General features: G+C 44.2%; 1 protein-coding gene and 1 long non-coding RNA gene across 2 annotated transcripts in view; one reads left to right on the top strand and one right to left on the bottom strand.

Annotated features, from left to right (window-relative positions):
* Positions 1-20,564, bottom strand: part of GAP43 (growth associated protein 43) — a 55,090-nt gene that overhangs the window by 21,675 nt on the left and 12,851 nt on the right. The window contains exon 2 of the mRNA XM_083500924.1: positions 3,271-3,883. Within this exon, the coding sequence (XP_083357050.1) occupies positions 3,271-3,883 (613 nt within the window). The remainder of the gene's footprint in view (positions 1-3,270; positions 3,884-20,564) is intronic.
* Positions 13,757-17,761, top strand: LOC310705532. Its single transcript, XR_014525373.1, has 3 exons — positions 13,757-14,007; positions 14,531-14,601; positions 15,963-17,761. It is a non-coding gene; the product is annotated as an uncharacterized lncRNA (long non-coding RNA).

Below are 20,564 nucleotides of genomic sequence, written 5' to 3'. Positions count from 1 at the left end.
AACTGTTCAAAGAGCCTGGAATTCAAGTATAGTGTTAAATCCTAGATGGAACCTTGGAAATTCCTCTTGAAATACCCGAAGATGTTTTGCCTGCCCAGGAGCATCCAAATTTGCCCCTATTTCTGTCAAATATTTGTTTTGTTGTTTATTGGATTTCTAACCCACCCTTCACTGTAAGGTCCCAGGGCAGGTTACAGCAATACAATTAAAACAATATAAAAGAAGTAAACAATTTATATGCAATTATAAAGGCAAGTAAAACAATCTGAAGCAAAAGCAGTGCTATATAGTTTAACCCAAATATAGAAGAGATGGGTCCCACAAAAATACCTGAATTCTCAGAGTCCAAGACAAAGAGGTATGTATTCAGCATACGGCTGAAACTGTATAATGAAGATGCAAGATGCATATCTGTGAAGAGGGTGTTCCACAATGTAGGGGCTGCCACAGAGAAAGCCTGGGCTGCAGTTCCTGCACTTCTGAGGGTGACAGAACTACCAAGAGAGCTTCTCTCCTGAGTCTAATACCCAAGAGAGGCTGTAGGGATGGAGGCAATCTTTCAGCTATTTAGGGCGTAAGATGCTGAATAGTTTGGCTGAACCAGTTCTACCTAGCGATGTTGCCATTTTACTGGGGTGTTGAATCTAAGTTTTTTTTATTTTGTCATTGTTCCTCTCCTCCCACCCCTTGCTATCTTTCTGATGAAAAACTTCACTGGAGGGAGAAGTTCAGTGACAACTTTAGAGCCAAGCCATGGGCAACCTAAGGCTTCTTGGCCTCCTCACAGTGAGTTACACTGGCATTATTGTAACACAATGCATACATGGCACTGTGCTTTCATAATACAATCAAAACTGATACATGGCATTACCAAGCTTCTATGCTTGCCTTGCGTATGGCGCCACTGTAATTGTTACAAGACAAACCTCTCTCTGCCTATTGGTTGATTCAGAAAATGAAAGAATTGAATATTTAAATCAGAACCCAGTGGAAGATTGTGCAAGGTTTGCCATAGTTGAGGAAGGGCCATCTGCACCCAGTGTCTCTTCACAGACCATATTCCACTGCCCATTTGCTCTGGCACAGTTCCACGGAGATTAATTGGACTACATGGGAGCAAATGAGCTTTGCAGCCTCTTTCAACATGCCTCTTGACGGAAAATGCCCCTAAGCACCTTCTTTGCCATCCCTTCCCCCACCTCTTTCTTCTCCCTGGCCCCAGCAAGAAAAGCTCAGTTCCTGCTGAAAATAATTTACCCTTGTCAACCAGAATTGTGAAGTTTATTATACACATAACCTATGTGTCCTTGCTTATTCAGTTCATCCCACTCAAAGTTTTAGATTACTAGCTTTATGGTACTGGAGACATTGCTTTCCCATGAGATTTACAGATCAATTTGGCAGAAACTGTGATTCAAAATCATCTCTGGCCCATCTCCATTGAAGTCATTTGGAATCAAGCCATATGAAAACATGACCCAAGGAGAATGGATACATTTCAGTTTGGCTGCTCTTTCTGCCTGATACGCTGTACATTTTACTATTTGCTTATTGCTGTTTGGAGAATAAGGCTATTAATGGTTACTAGCCATAGCTGCTGTGTGGCGTGCCCCTAAATAATAATTGTTGAGAATCACAAGTGGGGTGAATGTTGTTTTGCTCAGGGTCTGCTGGCCGGCTTCCCAAAAACTGCTGGTTGGCCACTCTGAGAGCAGGATGCTTGAGCTAGATGGGGAGAGGGAAACACTAGTAGTTTAAGTCTCTAGTATAGAGCCCACCTGTACAATTCCTATGTTGGTTTCAGATTTTGCAGTTATAAGCCACCTTTTCTGGGTTATCACACCAAAGCCTATTGTCTCCCCCTTACCACCCTTGCACCACAAACCTCCAGCTGACCTTACCACTATCATTTTGCCATTTGTGTCCATTCGTCTTACCCTGCATGTGCCCACTCAATAGCTTCGATTGGTGGAATTGGCACTACTACAAGTGCCACACAATACCCATTCCACATTAGTAAGAATTCAATCATTTAGTGTGGCAGCACCCGCACTTTGGAACTCTGTGACTCTTGAGATCAAGCAGACACCTCCACTGTACTCTTTTAAGTAAAGGTAAAGGGACCCCTGACCATTAGGTCCAGTCGTGACCGACTCTGGGGTTGCGGCGCTCATCTTGCTTTATTGGCCGAGGGAGCCAGTGTACAGCTTCCGGGTCATGTGGCCAGCATGACTAATCTGCTTCTGGCAAACCAGAGCAGCACACGGAAACGCTATTTACGTTTCCGCAACTGCTAAAAACAAGCCTACCCAGATGCTTAGAAAGTTGAGGTGATTTTAATTCGTTTTCAGTATTTTAACTTCTGTAGGTTTAAAAGTATGGTTGTGAAGTTTTCTGATTTTACTGTTTTATCTTTTGTAAACCATTTTGAGGGTGGTTGTTGTTAATTTACAATCAATCGGTGTATGCATTTTATGAAATAAATGAAATAAACTAAAAAAATTCAACCTGTGCTGGCCCAAGGCAGTTTGCTGCCTGGGGTGGAACAGTAAATTGCACTACTCAACCCCACACTCCATCCCACTGCCCAGTCATGACACACAGTACCCAAAGCTGGTCAAGTTATTCTGGCACCTGAACACCTCTCCCCACCTTTTGGATGTATAAATACAACAATAAAGTAAATTGCTAACCATTTACTGCTCTCTCATCACCCCTCAAATCAGCTGCCCTGGGTTGTGGATTTATCAGGCAATGCAGTACTCATGGACAGAAATGGCCAGACATTATGGCAACTTTATTATAAATGGTATAATCTGGTCACTGGGGGTATGTTATGACACCCAACCCAACCCTATCGTGGTGGACAAGGCTCAAAATCTTTTGAGTGCCCAGTTTTTGAAACTTCTCTCTTGCAACACTTAAAATGTATCTCTCATAATGTTTGAAAATAGGTTTGGTTTCCTTATGGGTGAAATCTCCTTATGAGGTTTGCAGGGGAGAGCGAGGGAGATAAATCTCTTGCTGGTCACGTCAAAGCCCAAGGACTGTAAATTGGGCTCCTCTATCATGGAGCAGTACCACAGAGCCAGTCAACTGCCAACTTTCATTTAGGATAGATGGCTGCCTGCGTTAAAGCTACACCTGCCCTGTTCTCATGAAGGACCACTGGTGGCTTAATCCTAATGTTAATCCCCAATTCCTAGCTCACACATCACCACTCTATCTCCATTCCAAAACAGCTTTCCTTCCTTGCTATTGTTAGCGTACCTGTCTTCTCTTCGGTTTGGCTACTCTCCGCTGTGTCTGTTTGGGGTTGCGCTGTTGCCTTGGCAGTAGCATCCTCTGCAGCAGTGGGGGTAACGGCAGTAGTGACAGTGGCAGGCACTTCGGCTTGTTTAGGTTCCTCCTTGACTTGGGCTTCGTCGGCCTTCAAGGATGGTGAATTATCGGTAGAAGCTTTAGTGGCACTTTCCGTTTCAGCGGCAACAGCAGCGGACTTTTCCTCCGACGGAGCAGCGGGAGTAGTGGCCTTTGTGGCAGGTTGTTCTGAACCAGTGTCAGCTGTGCCCTCCCCCTGCTTCTCATCTGCTGGAGTGCTTCCTCCTTTGCTGCCATCGGCAGGCAGGGCATTCTCAGTTGGAGCAGCTTCTGTAATAGCAGCTTTGCCATCCGCCAAGCCATTGGCGAGGAATTCCTCCTTCTTCTCACCAGCTTCAACATCAGTAGTTTGGGAATCTCCCTTCTTCTCCCCCTTGAGCTTTTTCCTTGTTATGTGTCCACGGAAGCTAGCCTGAATTTTGGTGGCTGCCTTATGAGCTTTATCTTCTGGTTTGATGCCATCTTGTTCAATCTTTTGGTCAATGTCATCATTTTTTTCAACCTTTTGTGGGGAGAAGAAAAGAGAGGGGAGGTTTGATTAGAAATCTCTCGAGCAAATACATTCCGTGAAAGTTAGTTAGGGTGTTTGGGCAAGCATATTGCAGAACACACATAGCAAACATAAAGCAATTACTGGAGGCTTTCATTTTCCTCATTCTTGGTAAAATGGTTCCTCATTGCAGTAAAAAGCAAAGTTCATAGTAGAAAAACATGTTACTACTAATATGCAGCATTAAAGAATGAAAATCCAGCATGTGGCTTCCATTCCATATTCAACATGCTAAGCCAATCCCATATTTATTATAATTTGAACTCTTAAAAGAGACACTTTATACTTATTAGGGAAGATAGGTGAGCGGCCTGTCACTCAATACCAGTACACCGTTCCCATAGCTACTGCCACTCTACAATGATGTTCTGTGCTGACCACACCAATATGTTCAGCCCATGCTCTGCAACATTCAAGGAGACTTTGAAAGCACTCTCTCCATAGCTTTTAGGAGCTGCAGGCTTGAACTGCCACTTTCCTTCCATGGTCAGCACAGAACTGTGGCAACCACTGCAGAGGACCTGTCCCCAGAGCTTCAGGATTTTGGCAATGCCTCTGAAGAAAGCATGCATGGAAAAAGCCATATACTTGTCACAGGGCTTGCAGGTCATGCCAGATAGATAGATAGATAGATAGATAGATAGATAGATAGATAGATGATAGAATGGATCTGTATATGCATCAACTAAACATCTCATTTAGAATTTTGAAATGTGCTGTTCAACACTAAGAGCAAAATGCAGCAGCAGGGCCAAATATATGCAACACATCTCAGTGATCCATTTCCAGGTACAATTCAAAGTATTGGCTCTGACCTACAAAATCCTAAGTGGCTTGGCACTAGGTTCTTTGAAGGGGCATCTATTCTCATATGAACATTTATGGGTGCAAAAAGTCTCGCCACCTTAGGAACACAAGAAGCTGCCATATACCAAGTCAGACCATTGTCTTGCCTAGTTCACTCCTGACCAACAACAACTTTCCAAGGTTCTAGAAGGGAGTTCGTCTCAGCTTTGACTGGAGATACCAGAGATCCTACCTTGCAGGGGCAAACTCTGGTTTTTCAAATTTCAGTGGCACCCTGCGTGAGGCCAAAATTTGGCACCCCAGCTCCTGCATATCACCTTCTGTTATGCTCAATTCACTACACCATAGTGGCAGCGTCCTACAGTGCCCCTCCTAGGCTTGGTGCCCAGTGTGGCGAAACCAGTTGTGCTGCCCTAAATCCACCTCCTAGACTTTCTGCCCACAAAGCATGTGCTCATTCATGAAGCAACAGCCCTTCCCAACATATCTTCTGAGATGAGGTGGTGACAGCAAGACAAGGGGCCTCTTCTGTTGTGGCACCAATTCTCTGGAATCCCCTCTACCAACAGAGGTACCTGGCATTAGCCTTGTTTTCTTTTCTGTGCCAGGTAAAAACCTTTTTATTTGCCCAGGTTTTTTAAGTGCTTGATGAGATTTACTGTTACTGTTTTATCTTAATTTATTGCTCCTCTGTGTCTTGTTTTATTGAGATGTTTATGACTCATTGTATTGCATTGTGGTTTGATTATTTTATTGCAAGCTGCCACTCTGAGAGCATTGCTGAAGAGTGCCCTATAAATACTCTAGATAAATAAATAAAACAACCTGAACATATTTATCATGAAATACTATCCTTTTGTTTCCAAAACAAGGGGCACATTTATCAGATGGTTTCTTTTAAGTGTGGTTTTAAATGACCTGACCTACAGTGCACATTGGCAGCCTCTATCTAGTGCAAACATAAGCACTAAGTTGCTTTAAATGTTTCCTAAAGAGGTATTAAATGATGGATAGCTCTGTTTTGACTTCTACACATGAGTAAATGCCATCTTTTAGGTCTCTTTTTATGTACATATTTGTTTTCTCTTAGTAATTCACCAGCCTTGAGTACAGCAGACTGATGAGAGGCTGACCTCATCAGACCTCTATAGCTCAGTTGGTAAAGCATCAGACTCTTAATCTCAGGGTCCGGGTTTGAGCCCCATGTTGGTCAAAAGATTCCTGCATTGCATGGAATTGGCCTAGATGACACCTGTGGTCACTTCCAACTCTACAATTCCATGATACTATGGTCAGGTAATTAGCAAAGAGTTTGTGGGAAAGCAGAGGCAAAATTTAAATGGGCTGGGCAGGGTGGGGCATAGCTGAGTGGCACAGCACATGCTTTGCCATGCAGCAAGTCTCAGGTTCAAGTCTCAGGTTCAATCCTCAGCATCTCTGTTGAAAAGGATCATGTAGCAGACAGTGGGGAAAGTCTCTGCCCAAGACCCCAAAGAGCTTCTGCCCATTAGAATACACAATGCTGGGGTAGATAAAAGGCAATTTCCAGAGGGTATCTAGAGTATCTGTGTTGCAGTACAAAAACAACAACAACAGTTGTGGCAAATAACAAATTATGAACAAATAAGCTTTTGTGAGCTAGAATCTACCAGATGCATAGTGTAATTCACAGTATACAGCCACACGGGAAGAACTTTAAGCAGTGAAATCAAACATGCTTTGTTCTCCTTGCCCATGGTTGGTGGGCCAGTCTTTGGTTACATACATCTCCCTCATCTGAAACAGCTACTCAGCAGCAACAATAGCCCACACAACCTGTGGAACCACAGCATGCAGCTGACCCAGATGCCAACTCTGTCCTCCCAACACACCCAATCAAGCGACACAATTGCAGGAACCAAAAATGTCAGCCACATCATCAAGGGTCGATTTACTTGTTCATCTTCATCATATACATTACTATCATCTGTCAGAAATGCCCTTCCACATTCTACACAGGGCAAACAGCCTAGTCCAGGAAGAAAATAATCATACGGGCACAAATATGACATCGGAAACGGTAGCGTTCAGAAACCTGTGGGAAAACATTTCATTCTACAAGGATGCTCTGCTATTGATCTTGAAGAGGCCAAATGTGAATAAAGGAATTCCAAGGGATGGGTTCCAATGTGAAACTCCTGGATTATATTTAATCAAGAATTTCAGTTCTATTCATTTGGATCTGAGTAGAGACAATGGTTTCATATCCTGCTACAGGTGTTAATTCACTCAGCATTACCATCTTGATTGTTTTATCACCTATCACTACACTTGTTTTGTATACATTATAGCTCCAATTGAATTGTCATTGTCACTGTTTCTTGCATTTCATTTCCCTCCGACTTCACTGCTTACACACACCCACCCCACTAATATAATACGATTTAAATATATATTTGCAACTGAGTATGCATCTTCATACATTTTGTGAAGTGGGCTCCAGTCCATGAAACTTATAGCATGATAGTAGTCATTAGGGGGCTACAGCACTCTTGTTGTTTTTGATGTTCATAAAGTAATGGGAAAGTCCTTCTTCCGCTCAGGACCCAGGGGAGCTGCTGCCAGTAAGAGTCAACAATGCTAGGTTGGATGAATCTGATGGCCTCTCTATTTTCAACATCCATCCTGAAATTTCCAGTGGGGCTCCCAAAGGTAATGTTCTGTACATACACATTTGTTCTTTCAAATGGGCATCTTGGAATGCATTAAGAACCCATTTGCAAGCTCGCCGCCTGGAGATCTTTCACAGCCCCAGGGAAATCCTGCAGGATGAAAAGCACTGCACAGCTATCTGAAGCTCTGTTTGAATGCACTGGGGGAGAAAGTCACACTTGAAATAGCTTTTCAATCTCCTTCTGTAGGAGTTACAGGTAGGTAGCCGTGTTGGTCTGCCATAGTTGAAACCAAATTCACACTTCTTCAGATTTCGTGTGCACACGAAAGCTCATACCAATAACAAACTTGGTTGGTCTCTAAGGTGCTACTGGAAGGGATTTTTTTTATTTTGTTTCTTCTTTAGGAGGACAAGCAGAGGAGTGGGGTTGTCCCCACAAAATATGGCGGCTCTTAGAATCCAGGTGGTGGTCAGGAAGCAATACACAGCCTGAAAGCTGAGAGCTCTGAAGGCAAGAGATGTTCAAAAGCCAACAGCCCTATAGGCAGTGGAGACCTCTCCTTTAGTGCAAATGGAACACTGCCCCACCAATCACAACCTGACTTCAGTCTCCACCACCGGATGGTGCCGCCTATAAGTTTCATCCTTCTCAGTCTCAGTGTTGCCCTTGTAGAACTCAGCAGAAAGGAGGATGGGAACTAAACTAAAATTAATTGGCTGCCTGTTATTGGCTATGGTTGTGCCTGTCATTGGTCCCTTGCCTTATGCCCCACCAGGTCCAATGGACACCAGTCACCACTGCCTGCAGCATGGGAAAGCAGATGCAACATGGTCAAGAGGTTTGTCCAGCATGACACAAACTGTTCCAGGCTAAGCAGCTAAACACAGGGACAGGTTCCCACAAAGGCAATTTAGTGTGGTTCCCACTTAGAGGCAGGCTTACCAATGCAGCTAAGCAAACCCTCACAAGTAAGCATGCTTCTGCATATGTATCACTTTACGGCACAAGTCTGATACACATTCAAAAGCACAGCAGAATGCTTGTTGGCGCCATCTGTCTTCACTGATCACTTTCAATGAGATATGCAAATGCACATCCCCATCCACAAACAAGAACCAATGAGTCAGATGTGGACAGCGGTGCTGGGTGAGCTGCAGCAGATAGGGCTCTGTTACCACTGCAGTGCAAGTGACTGAGGAAAGCCAAGGAGGCCTTGCCTGCACCAGCAGCAACCAAGGAAGGTGTGAGGTCAGATACCCAGCTGCTAAGTGGCCAGGGGGATCCTGTGCGGCCTGGATCCATGCTGCTGGTGTGTCACTTTCCTGCCTGCCTCATTATGCCCTGCTAGCATTAGCGGGAAGAAAATGCTGCTATGGGTTGATGGGACAGACATTAAGCTGGTGAGTGCCTGCAGAGTATTAGGGTGATGGGATGGCTGACTAAGAAAAGGTGAGTAGTGACCCATGAGTGTTGGCTTCTCTGAGACTCAAATATTTTTCCAAGCAGTCTCCCCAGTGACCCTCCTGGTCCATTGGAGCTCTACAGAACTGACATTGCTGATCTCAGTATCTTACATTCTAGTAATTTAAGAAAAGCTGGTTCAGCATTGTCATGAACACAGGTCACTTCTGGAAACCTGCTTATTCATTCTGATTCATTTGCACAAAGTTTCTGCGGAGGTTGTATGATGTCCACTGTTCTGAGGATTCACACTCTGATCTGTTTGTGTCAAGGTTACATGGCTTTCCACCAATCTAATGTCATCCCACATTTTCCCATAACTTTCCTTACAGCAAAAAGTCTATTTTGTGTTGTGTTTGAAAGTGGGTTTGTTGTGTCTGAGAGTCAGAACACTTTAATCCACTTTAACTTCACAAACCTCAATTTGCCAGTATTTAAATGAATACTGGCAGTCTAGAGGCATCTATCTAGCAGCAATTCACCTGAAATGTGGGGGAAAGTGTATTGTGTAGGCAGTCTGCATATGTTACATGGTTAGTACAGCAAAGGATGGCTTTAAAATTGTAAGTCACGCTTCCAAAATAACAAGCTGACGTTAAAGAATAGTAATTCATTTAGAAGCATTTTAAAATAAGCTTTCACTTTCTAAAACTTGAAGACTATTTTAAATTTTAGGAGCTTGAGGAACAGAAAAAAACACTAAGATGGCAAGACCTGTGATTTCATAAACAGAATGCTGGCAGCCCTGAGAAAATTCACTATTGATCTAACTTCTTTGGACAAAAAAAGAAAGTCCTCATTACATGTATTCCCCAGAGTCCTTTCTGTCATATATTGGAAGAAGGGAACGCTCTGTTCTTCTTTCATGCCCCCAAACCTCCTCCAAGGAATCTCTTGTCAAAATGACTTCTACTAGTTGCCCAAAGGACTGTATTCAGGCTTGTTAACCTCATTCTCCAATCCACATTATCAAACCTACAATCTTCATAATATTTCTACCTCTTTTTCATGAAATACGTAGATCCATGACTCACTATCTAAGATTCCCAGTTCAGGATAGGATGCAGTCATTATTTTGGCATCATTCTCGCTACCTCACCCTCTACTGTTGTGTGTGTTTCTCCAACAGTTCCATATACTGGAATGCAGCAATCATTTCCCATTTGTTCTTCCACTGTCTTCCTGCATTACAATAAGAAGGTACAGGACACTGGAGCATCACTGCTTCTGATGGGTAGTTCATGTTAATACAGGGCTGATAGGGGGAAGAATTAATGTGTTTCAGCAACAAGGACTACCAGAGGGACTATCAGAGCCATCTTCCCCCATTGATCCCATAGCAGGTAGCACACCAACAACAAAGGAGCCTGGGTTGGCATCATTCCTCCCATGGAAGAGAAGAACACTTTCATCTCCTCCCTCTAGGAGGAAGATGCAGCAGAAATGCAGAGATAGATGCTCTTTCACCAGGTGAAAAAAGTGAAGTGATTCGCTTATTCTGTGTGGCCACAATCAACCACTCTTTGTTTCTGGAGGACCTACATTCAAGTGCGTGGATCCAATCGTTTGGCTTTATGAAGCATAAAGTGATGGGGTGAGGGGCATGTGACTTGAAATGGGGTAAATGAAGAATGTGGAGGCGCCAAACACCTTGGAAGAGCACTGGTCATAAATGATAGATTTCATAATCTTGTAAAGAAGTAAGAGAGACTGAACAAGAAGATTTGGGGAGAAAAATCTTAGGGAGCAAAGTCCCCTGGCAGGGGGTGGGGGTGGAGTTCCAGTGAAATAAACGGAAAAGACATTTATAAGAATCGGTTTGGGCATTGCAAGAGAAGCTTGGCTTGTAAGCTTGTAAGCAAGCAAACCTTGTGCTTCTGATGCAATATCCAAAACCAATACTCAGAAGACCTCCCGCTCATCCAGCCATGGAACAAGGGCAGCTCGTAAAGAATTTCGGCCCATTTTGTGAGTCTCTTTCTAATTCTATGCAGATTCCTAGGTTCAGATGAACAATGAAGCAGGACCAGTGGTTGAGAATATGCCTTGTATGTAGAGGGTCCAATGATCAACCACTGGCAACTCCAGCCATTGCCGTTTCAGGGCAGCGACTACAAAATGCCAGGCAAGATAAACAAGGAGTTGTGATCCGATATAAGGCAGCTCCCTATGTAATTAATGACTAGGGGTGGGGAAGCAGAATTGTCACATGCAAAATGTACCTTTCCCCATTATTCAGGCTGATTGCTAATGGAGTAGCAGGATTCACAGAGGGATAATCCCCTTTTCTAGTTGGTAGGTCTAGCCCCCTCGAGAAACAGAGACATTCCTACGTTGTAAAACTTGGGAGTGGAGGCAACTAGCCACCTTTTCTCATTTTCATTATTTTATTAATTTAAAAAGTATGTACACACACATAATCAAATACACCCACACATGCAGTGGCTCAGGGATACAAATACTAATTAAAGCAACTACAAAAATTTTCAGCCTTATCCAAAGGATCCCCCGTATAGCTGTTTTGTCAGACAGAACGAAAGGGATCATGTTATAAAAATCAAAGATGACTGATATCTAATAGCTGAGAATGAAGTGCAGAGGGAAAAGATTTGCCAACTGTATCTACTAAAATAGCGAAACATGGGCACAGGAGGCAGGAAAAAACCTTTCACGCTTTCTGAGGTGTGGAAGCAATTTAGCACCAAGGACAGTTGCGCTTAACCCAGCTAAATAGTGTGAAGGCACCAGGATAGAAGACTGCGGCTTCTGCCTCCTCCGCCCTGCAGCTCTCTTAGCAGGATTCTTCTATGCCAGGGCAGATGTTGTTACTATGGTCAGAGCATCCACAAGTGATGAAAAAGGGCAGTTTTCCTGATCCTATCCCCCAAAGGTACAAGAAACAGCTGCATCTGTAGGAGATGGAACTTTGATTTCTGCCTCCAATAGTTTACAGCAGGCAAAGGCAAACTCGGCCCTCCAGATGTTTTGGGACTACAACTCCCATCATCCCTAGCTAACAGGACCAGTGGTCCGGGATGATGGGAATTGTAGTTCTAAAATATCTGGACAGCCGAGTTTGCCTATGCCTGGTTTACAGCCTTGGTTAAGCAGTTCCAACAAAGGGAGCTAATAAAAAAGCTCAAGGACATCAAACAACTGACCCTATTTAATAAATCAGGCAGACGAAGCCTTCTGAGAGGAAGAGGAAAGAGGCCCATATTACAAGTTTACACCAGATGTGCCCAGAGAAATGATGCTTGGGTACCAGTTCTTCTTGGGATGCTTGAACATTGAACTTTGCTTTATACGGGTGGAGCATGAGCTACTGTTGCTAATGGCAAAGTTCACTCCATCCACTGAACAGAAGGGTGCCAAGTTCAATAAAGTATCCTCCCTGCTCTTGTTTTGCTTGTGCTCTGTTTGTGGTGGTAGTGTTTTTAATTTGTGTCACTGTAAATAGGAGCAATTAACATTCTGAGGTGGTGTTTATGGGTTCGTTAAATCAAACAAACATCCCAAGCAATTTGAGGAAAGGGGAGGCAGGTGAATTCCCAACGGCTGGGGAAGCAGGTAGCTTGGCAGACGGGTTCGGGATGTGCAGTTTGATCTTTGTTCCTGACACCTGGCAGCAACCACAAGCTGAAAGGAAGTTCCACCCTTTCAGCACAAACATAAGCAACAGGTGCCACGCCTTTCCTCCCCCCTGCCTGCAAAAGCCACCCTGGATTGACTGGGATTGAGAAGTCAATGAGAAGGATGGGAGGGAAATGGTTGAAGGAAAGAATATGTGCTACAAGACCTTGAGGAGAAGAAAGGAAGGAAGATGAACAAGAGCAAAAGGCAAAACGGTACAGACAATGACAAAGAGAAAGAACCAAAGGGGTGATGCAGGAGGGATGCACACAGACAAGCGATACTGAAGCAGGAAATTGGAGACAAACCTGTCCAAGCTTGATACAAGGGCATTTTTCCCTAGCAAACCATGCAGCTTTGCGGCGATTCCTACACACCAGCTGTGTTAGTCCCAGGCACCTCCACATCTGCATTTCCCCCGGACCGGCACGGCTTTCCCTTACAGCATGGCTGGCGGCAGCATGTCTCTGTGGAATTAGTCCTGTCAGGGAAGATATTGATTTGGATGCTGATGTGTTAATACGTGGCTGCTTTCAGCAAAGCTTCCTTCCTTCCTCCATCCCAGACAATAGACTGGAGGACTAACCTGCCACTAATCACACAGGAGGTGTGTCTATGGCCAGACGTGTTATGCAAGGAGATGAGGCAGCCTGCAGAGAACACGGAGTGTCTATTGTGCTCCTTACATGTCCTAAGCCTATCCCAAGATCCTTTTAAAACCACAGCATTGGTGACTACGGATATGAACATTCTTTATGTGCACAGTAGCTATCAACTCAGACATGGCCTCAAAATATTTGCACGTTAACTGAGAAGTCAGAGCAAAGATGAAGAATAAAATACTGATTACAGTATTGCTTTTTTGCGGGCTCAGAAAAGTTCTTTGGTTTCTTGTCCAGCCTATCAGAAATTTGTTTTTGACCTATGTTAGAGTCATAGCATGCGTTGTCTACAAGATAGAATAGAAAAGCAAATAATTTATTTATTTATTTCTTAAAAGTTATTTGTTTTTGACCTTTGTGGGGATATATTCTTAAACAGTTTCATTTGTCTTCTATCAGACTAGCGACATGCCAAGTTGTCCATGGGCAGGATCTCAAGGTACTTAGCACTGGAATTGAATAAACTTGGTTTAGGTCTTTAAGCATAAGTGCCTGACTGCTAAAATGTTGAAAAATATACAGGGCCTAATATATGCCCCCCCCCAAAGTACAGAGAGAGAGGGGGCCCCCAAATACTTCTCTTGAGGGTTCTTAGCTGGCTTCAAGTGTATTGAAATGAGTCCGTGTTTACATTCTGAGCATGTTTGATTGAATCAAGCCTTCTGAATTCCATGGGAAGGGAGAGAACAGTAGCGCATGAGTAAGAATGTAGTTGGAAATGTCAATTAGGACACAGCTAGCTCCTGCTCAGGTTCCAGCACAAAGAAAAGCCCGAGGGCACTTCTGACAGAGAAACTGCCAGGGGGGAGCAAAGCACTGTACATGTTCCATTAACAGCTGCCCCAGGGCCACATTACAGGTAAGCGGAAGCTGTGAGCAAGTGCAACTAATGCTGGATAAAGCTAAGAAGGACAGGGGTCTGGAGGGAAGGGCTTTCCCCCAGGAAAATGGTTCAAGAGTTGGTCTTGGTTTTTTTGCAAGAGATCCATCAGTGGGTGCCTGTAAACTGGGGCGGGACAGAGAGGGACAGGGTGTGTGAAGTGAAAGGGTTGTTTTGCATTATCTCTCAGCATTCTCACAGGGTTCACCTGCATTCTTTTCTTCAACACTCTCCTCCAAGAAAAAAAAGGGGGGGAGAACCCTGAACCAGCAGATCCCAGAAAAGTGCAGCCCCTCACTTTGTGATGGTATGCAAGGATATTAGAACAAGTACAAGTCACTCTCATGCGGCTGTAACTTTATTGGGCTAACCTTCCACATGAAGTCCTCCCACCACTGCAAAGTGCTTTGAAGCAGAGGTAGCATGAGGGAAATGTATGTGCTTAACTCTTCCCTTGACAGTCACCCTCCTCCAAATGACTTTTCTTCTGCTGTTGTTGTAGGCCCATGTTCACCTCACAAATGCTGGTCTGGAACTATACAGTGCTAAAAGCAGCTGGGATGGATTATCTGCGTAATTCTCCTTTTCTCTGTATCTTCTGTAAACCTCTTACAGATTGAAAATATGTTTCTTTAAGCAGTAACCACAGTAGAAGAAAACAGCATAGATAGGTAGCGTAGTTTGCAGATGACATCAAGTATTTAGAATGGTGTATAAGTGGACTGAAGAGAAAAAGATCTCTTCAGACTGGGTGAATGAGCAACAAAATTATACATGGAATTTGTCAGGGGGGAAAGCCAAACTAGGTGCAGCTTTAATTGTATGGATGCAGTTAACACGCACATTTTTGTTTCCCTGTCACAAACTTGACAAAATTGGCTTTCCAAAGCTGCCATTTGCATTTCAAGCAGCAATGTTCCCTAGGGAGGCTTCCCCTTGAAATCCTTCTCTGAAGCTGCTTTTTGTGGTTTTAGTTCAGAATGTGGCAGGAAAAGAACAAGTTCTCTACCCTCCCGTATGGTCCTGAAGCTGCTCTGGGGCCCCTGCAGCTGCTATTTATGTAATGAACACGTGTGTGCTAAATGCGTTCTCACAATGGCATATTTAGTTTGACCCCCAGCATAAAGTGACCAAGATTGAGGCAAAAGCAAAAAAGAAAATGGACTAATCAGGAAAGGGACACTGGTGGCAGCACCATCACATTGACTCCAAAGGTCATATTCAGTGTAGAGCTATATAGCTGTCAACTTTCAGATTTGAAAATAAAGGATCAGCAGCCTCACCTGTCCTGGGGATAGTCTACAGGATATCTAACAATCTGGGATAGCAGCGGGAAACGGCGCTCAAATAAGGGAATTTCCCGCAAAAAAGGGAAGATTGACAGCAATGTAGAGCTATATCCTTGCACAAGAGGAATAACTTTCCTCCTCTCCCAGCTCATGCCCTAAATCTGTCCTCTGGGTTTCCTCAACTTTCCAGAGCAGATTTGGGAATGGTACGGGGTGTATGCAGGGAGAAGAGAAGAGGGTAGTCCTGTTGTGCAAGCAGAAGTCATTCTGCTCACCCAACTGTTTAGTTCAATAATACCACCCATATCTAGCATTGGGAGGGAGGGCACATGTTAGAGTATATTAGGAGGAAAATACAAAGGCAATTATTCAGGACAGACAAAAGGAAACATTTCTTCACACATAGATAAAACCATGGAATTCAAGCCATAGGATGCAGAGATGGCCACCAACATGGTTTGAAAAGGGTGTTTGACGTATTCATGGAGAAGGCTATCGATGGCCATGTATTGCCTCCAGTATCCCAGTGACCTACTGAAAAGTGCCCCAGGCCCACTTTATTATATAGCTTCATGTCACCATATTTCTCACTGGGATTTATGTGTCAGTCTGATTATGCTCCCTCCCCTTAATTTGTCTTCACAGATCCTATTTTGATCATCGAAGCCGTATTTGCTCTACAGAAATGAATGAACAATCACCCCAGCAGAAGGAGCTAATGATACACAGGATGCTTACAGCAAGGATAATTAGGCATGTTGCTAACTTGTTCGGAATAAACATGTGTGCAGCAGAGCAAACCACACACACGAAAAAGGGAACAGGAAGTGGATGAGCATAAGGCCAGAGCAGAAAGAAAGTGGCAGACATTTAGAAGCAGATATGTTAAATTGTAGTCATAATGGAAGGAAATGTTTTAAAGCCTACTGGACCAGTACTGGACCAATCCTGCATTTAGATGACAGTCTGCCCAAAGGGGCATCAGGAACATAATTTCAAAAAACAGCAGAGAAGGCAAAACTTCTCTATGCAAGGTTTCTCTTGGAAGAGGAGAAAGCTGTGTTTCTCTCCAAATCTGTCTATACTAGCATAACTCAGTCCTTTCCCTAGAGTCTGGGATTGGGTATGGGGAACCTTTGGCCCTTTGGTTGTTGCTAAACTACTGACCGTTGCTGATCATTGTTCCTGATCTAGAAGGTTATTCAAATAAATTCCAAAGTATGCATGGGAGGAGTCATATCATGGCTCCACCCCAAACCATGCGAATGAAGAAGATTACAACAAAGAAGAATAAGCCTCTGTCTTTGTATTCGGGGACACCTGAAAGCACAGGGTTCTTGGTCATGCATAAAAGCCCTCGGCACATATAACGGTACATGCAGGTCTCTGTGTAGTTATAGTAAACATATGTAAGTCAGGAACGGAGGCTGGCATGCAGTTAACCCGCCCCTGCCCACCATGCACATTCTAGGAGTAAGGACATTGTGGTGTCCTCTAGATATGTTGGACTACATCTCCCATCATTCCTAACCATTGGTCATGCTGGCTTGGGCCAATGGGAGTTGTAGTTCACAGAATCTGGACGACACCACATTAGCTGCTGCTATTCTGCTAGAATGAAGATCTGAATATAGTGACTGTGACTGCAGCCTCCTTAATAATTAAATTAGCATCTATTCAGTGAGGAATGTTTCCTATGAAAATTGTAAAAAATAGAGAATAATCTGTGACAGACACAATTCTTCACTTTTTATTCTGATTCTAGAATACTGAGCAGTTTCTATTTGAACTCCTGTTCAGTTGTCATATGTTCCATGCATCCACACAATTTGATGTTCCAAAGAACTGTAACTCACATCAGCAATACTGTGTCTAGTATTGTGGACACCACTCCTTTCTTAGTGTTGCTCTTTGTATATGATCTGTGCCCAGTCACTACATTTAAAAGATAGGGTAGTTATCCAGTGCGAATTGCTAACACTGATAGGCATGTAGGTACAATGGACAGTACCACTGAGACAAAACAAAGTATCAGAGGCCATAGTCAACATTTCGGTCTGTTACAATTTCTTGTCATAAATTTGGCAATATATGTTTCTGAGCAGTGAGTGGGTTTTTTAGGTTATCCAGCTATCTATGTGCCAGCAAAGGTCAGCTCCTTGTGACTTCTTTGCTCTCCCCAGCAGATCACTCTTGACAACAGTTTGTAGTTTCATTGTGATGCATTACAACACCCTCAACTGTGAGCTGTAGGCAAAAAGCAGTGGTGTTCTATCTTGTCGCTTGTGTTATTTCTGTTGAAGCAGTTGTATTCTGGGAACTGACCTGGCCCTTGAAATCTGGTACTCAACCGTGTTACCATGGTATTTAAGAAAGCGGAGATCAAATTGCTCAATTTGTTGTCGCTTACTAGTTTGTATAGCGATCTGAATCTATTAAAAGGCATCATTCTGGAGCAGATGCATTGAAATCCATTCAAATCTCATTCTGCCTTCCACCATTCTCTCACAAATTTAGAAGGGGTCAATATATAAAAATCGGTTTGATTTGCACTCATTTCAGTAAATTTCCATGTTTATGCAGCTATATAAATGCCAATTCCCACCAAGAACTTAATTTAGTGTTTGTTTGTTTGTTTGTTTGTTTGTTTGTTTGTTTGTTTGTTTGCTTAATTTCTATCTCACCCTTACTGGCCAAGGGAGCCCATGGCAGCAAGCACCAAAGCACCAAAGCAACAAAACAACACAATTAAAAGTAAAATAAAAAACATACTTGTCAGAGGCTGCCTCAGGTCTCAGCTCACAAAAGACCAACGCCAAGCTCTTCTTATATACAAGGATGTTTATTGGAGTTCATTAATGGTTCCACAACCGAGGCGTGCAGCCCCGCGTCTCTTAGCCTTAGACATTTGAAGTCCCCTCTGAATCGGTCCCGCCCCTACACCAGTTTAAGAGGCTTGTGCTGGTCCACCTCTTTCTGTCTTTCCTTTTCCGCAGGGTCTTTCTGCCCCCCTGGGTTCCTTCCCTCCTGCTTTCCCCTGAAGCGGATTCCTCAGATGCCTGCTCCCCCCTCCTTCGTGCTTTGGGGCCAGGCTCCTCCTCCGGGCTCTCTGCATTTCCGCGCGCCTCCACATTTGAACTTGGCGCGCGTTCGCTACCCCTGACCTTCCTCTTGACACTCACACTACTCCCTGTACTACTCTCCGCCCCTTCCGGCAGGACGTCCTGCTCCGATCTCATTCCCCTGTCTCCTTCCTGCTCTGCTCCGTGTGTCCCACTGGGAACTCCCCCCTCTTCACTCCGTTCCTGCTGGGAAGCCGGCCCCGATCTCCCACTCCCACTCGGGGTTTCCCTGCTGCTTCCCTGCTCCTGGCAAGTCCCCCCTGTGACCCCCCTTGGCCTGACCAGGGGCGCCCCCTTCTGGGAATCCTCCGATTCACTTGAGAGACTCATGGAAGACCTCAAGTCATTGTCATCCTCTTCCTCACTCTCCTGAGATTCTTCCCCATCGCTCTCCGTCTCCCCCCTCACCTGTGCCTCTGTCCCTGAACCCCTGACAATACTTAAAACATTTTAAAACAATAGGACCATCCGAAAACATTTAAGAACATCTAAAAAGATGTAGAATGTTAGAATATTTAAAAGTGTAGCTAATAATTTAATTTGAACGTTGCCAAGAATAGCATCTTTTAACCAACAAATGCCTGGCTTAACAGGAATGTTTGAGAACTCCTCCTAAGGGAGATCAACACAGCTCACCAAGGTAGCATTCCACAAGTGGAGAACCACCACCAAGAAGGCCCTGTCACAGGTCAGTGCCAAACAGACAGCAGCCAATGGCAGCACCCAGTGGCAACACCCAGTAACGTGAGATTGGCAAAGTGGGGGAGAGGGAACCTACAAAAGGAGAGAGAGATCATGGCAATGCAAGTTCAGTTATTCTGCTCGAACTAGCAAGCAACCATCTCAAGCAGATGGCTGTGGTCAGTCTCCCTGCGCTACAGTGGGCCTTCCCAAGCTGAGCTCCAGGGAGGAAGCTCCGGGGAGAACTGCTTCTATTTCAGCTCCTCTGCTCCTGTTCCAGTGCCTGGCTCAGTAAAAGAACTACTATGGCACCTGTCCTTGGAGGATGTTCTGTGAAGCCCATTTCAGGGAGAGACACAAGTGTTCTGCTGTCCCTTCCTAGCCAGAGAAGAGGGGTAGTAAGTGGAAACTGTTCGGCTCCTGCAGTGACTGCTTCTCCTGCCCTGAGAAGTTGTACAATGCAGGAACTTGTTTATTCTGCTTCCGCTTCACTATGTTTGTGTGGGGAAGTTTGGGGCTGTGGAAACTGGGATCAGGGTACTTCAAACTCCAAATCTCCCCCCCCCCCAATCCCAGATACCATAAGATTCGGCAGGCTTCCTCACTGCTAAGACTTAGGGACCTACTGAATACTTTTCTTGTGCCAACAGGCCTATTGAATTGATTTCCAACTCCCTCAACCATTCCTCACAAGGCTTGGATTTCAGGCCCTTGATCATCTCATTCACATTCCAGATTGTCAATATCCTTCTTAAATTGTGGCACCCAGAACTGGACACAGTACCCCAGGTGTGGGCTGACCAAGGTAGTATAGAGTGGTACTATTCTTCCTTTCACTAGGACCCTATACTGTTGTTGATGTGGCCTAGAATAGCATTAGCTTTTTTGCAGTAGGGGAGACCTAAATCAAGTGATGGGGCCAAAAGGGTAGGTGATGGGCTTGAGTGCAACCATGCACAGGTTGTCAACTGGAGCTTTCTACCTACTAGGAGCTCAATTGGCTTGATCATACGTCAACCAAGGGAATTCCCACACCCTCATCTTTCCCATGCCTTTTCCCCAAGACACACGTAGCAGCTGGAAGAGGGCTGATTAGGTTTAGGGGAGTGAGGTCTAAGGGTAGTTGGAGAGGACTGTAGAAAGGTTAAGTGTCCAGAGCAGCCAGACAGCTCAGAAGGCAAGGGACGTGAGTGGATGGGTGTACATTGACAGGAGATTATTTGGTCTGTTATGTGGTCTGACTTCCAAATTGTTTAGGAAGGAGCTATAAATATAAGCAAATAAATATTAATAAATAACAGGGCCATCAACAGACAATAGCAAATTTCTCTATTGGTTATTGCTTCAAATGAAGGGAAGCTAATTTTCCTTTATGAATGCTATAATGTGTATTAGTGCCCCTAGATTATCAGTTGATTAGAACAAATAGCATGGTGTAATGGTC

The sequence above is a fragment of the Podarcis liolepis genome (genome assembly GCF_965112155.1).
Source record: "Podarcis liolepis genome assembly, chromosome: 4".
NCBI classification, from domain to species: domain Eukaryota; kingdom Metazoa; phylum Chordata; class Lepidosauria; order Squamata; family Lacertidae; genus Podarcis; species Podarcis liolepis.
The sequence above is the reverse complement of the archived record's forward strand: the minus strand, read 5'-3'. Positions and strand labels throughout refer to the sequence as shown.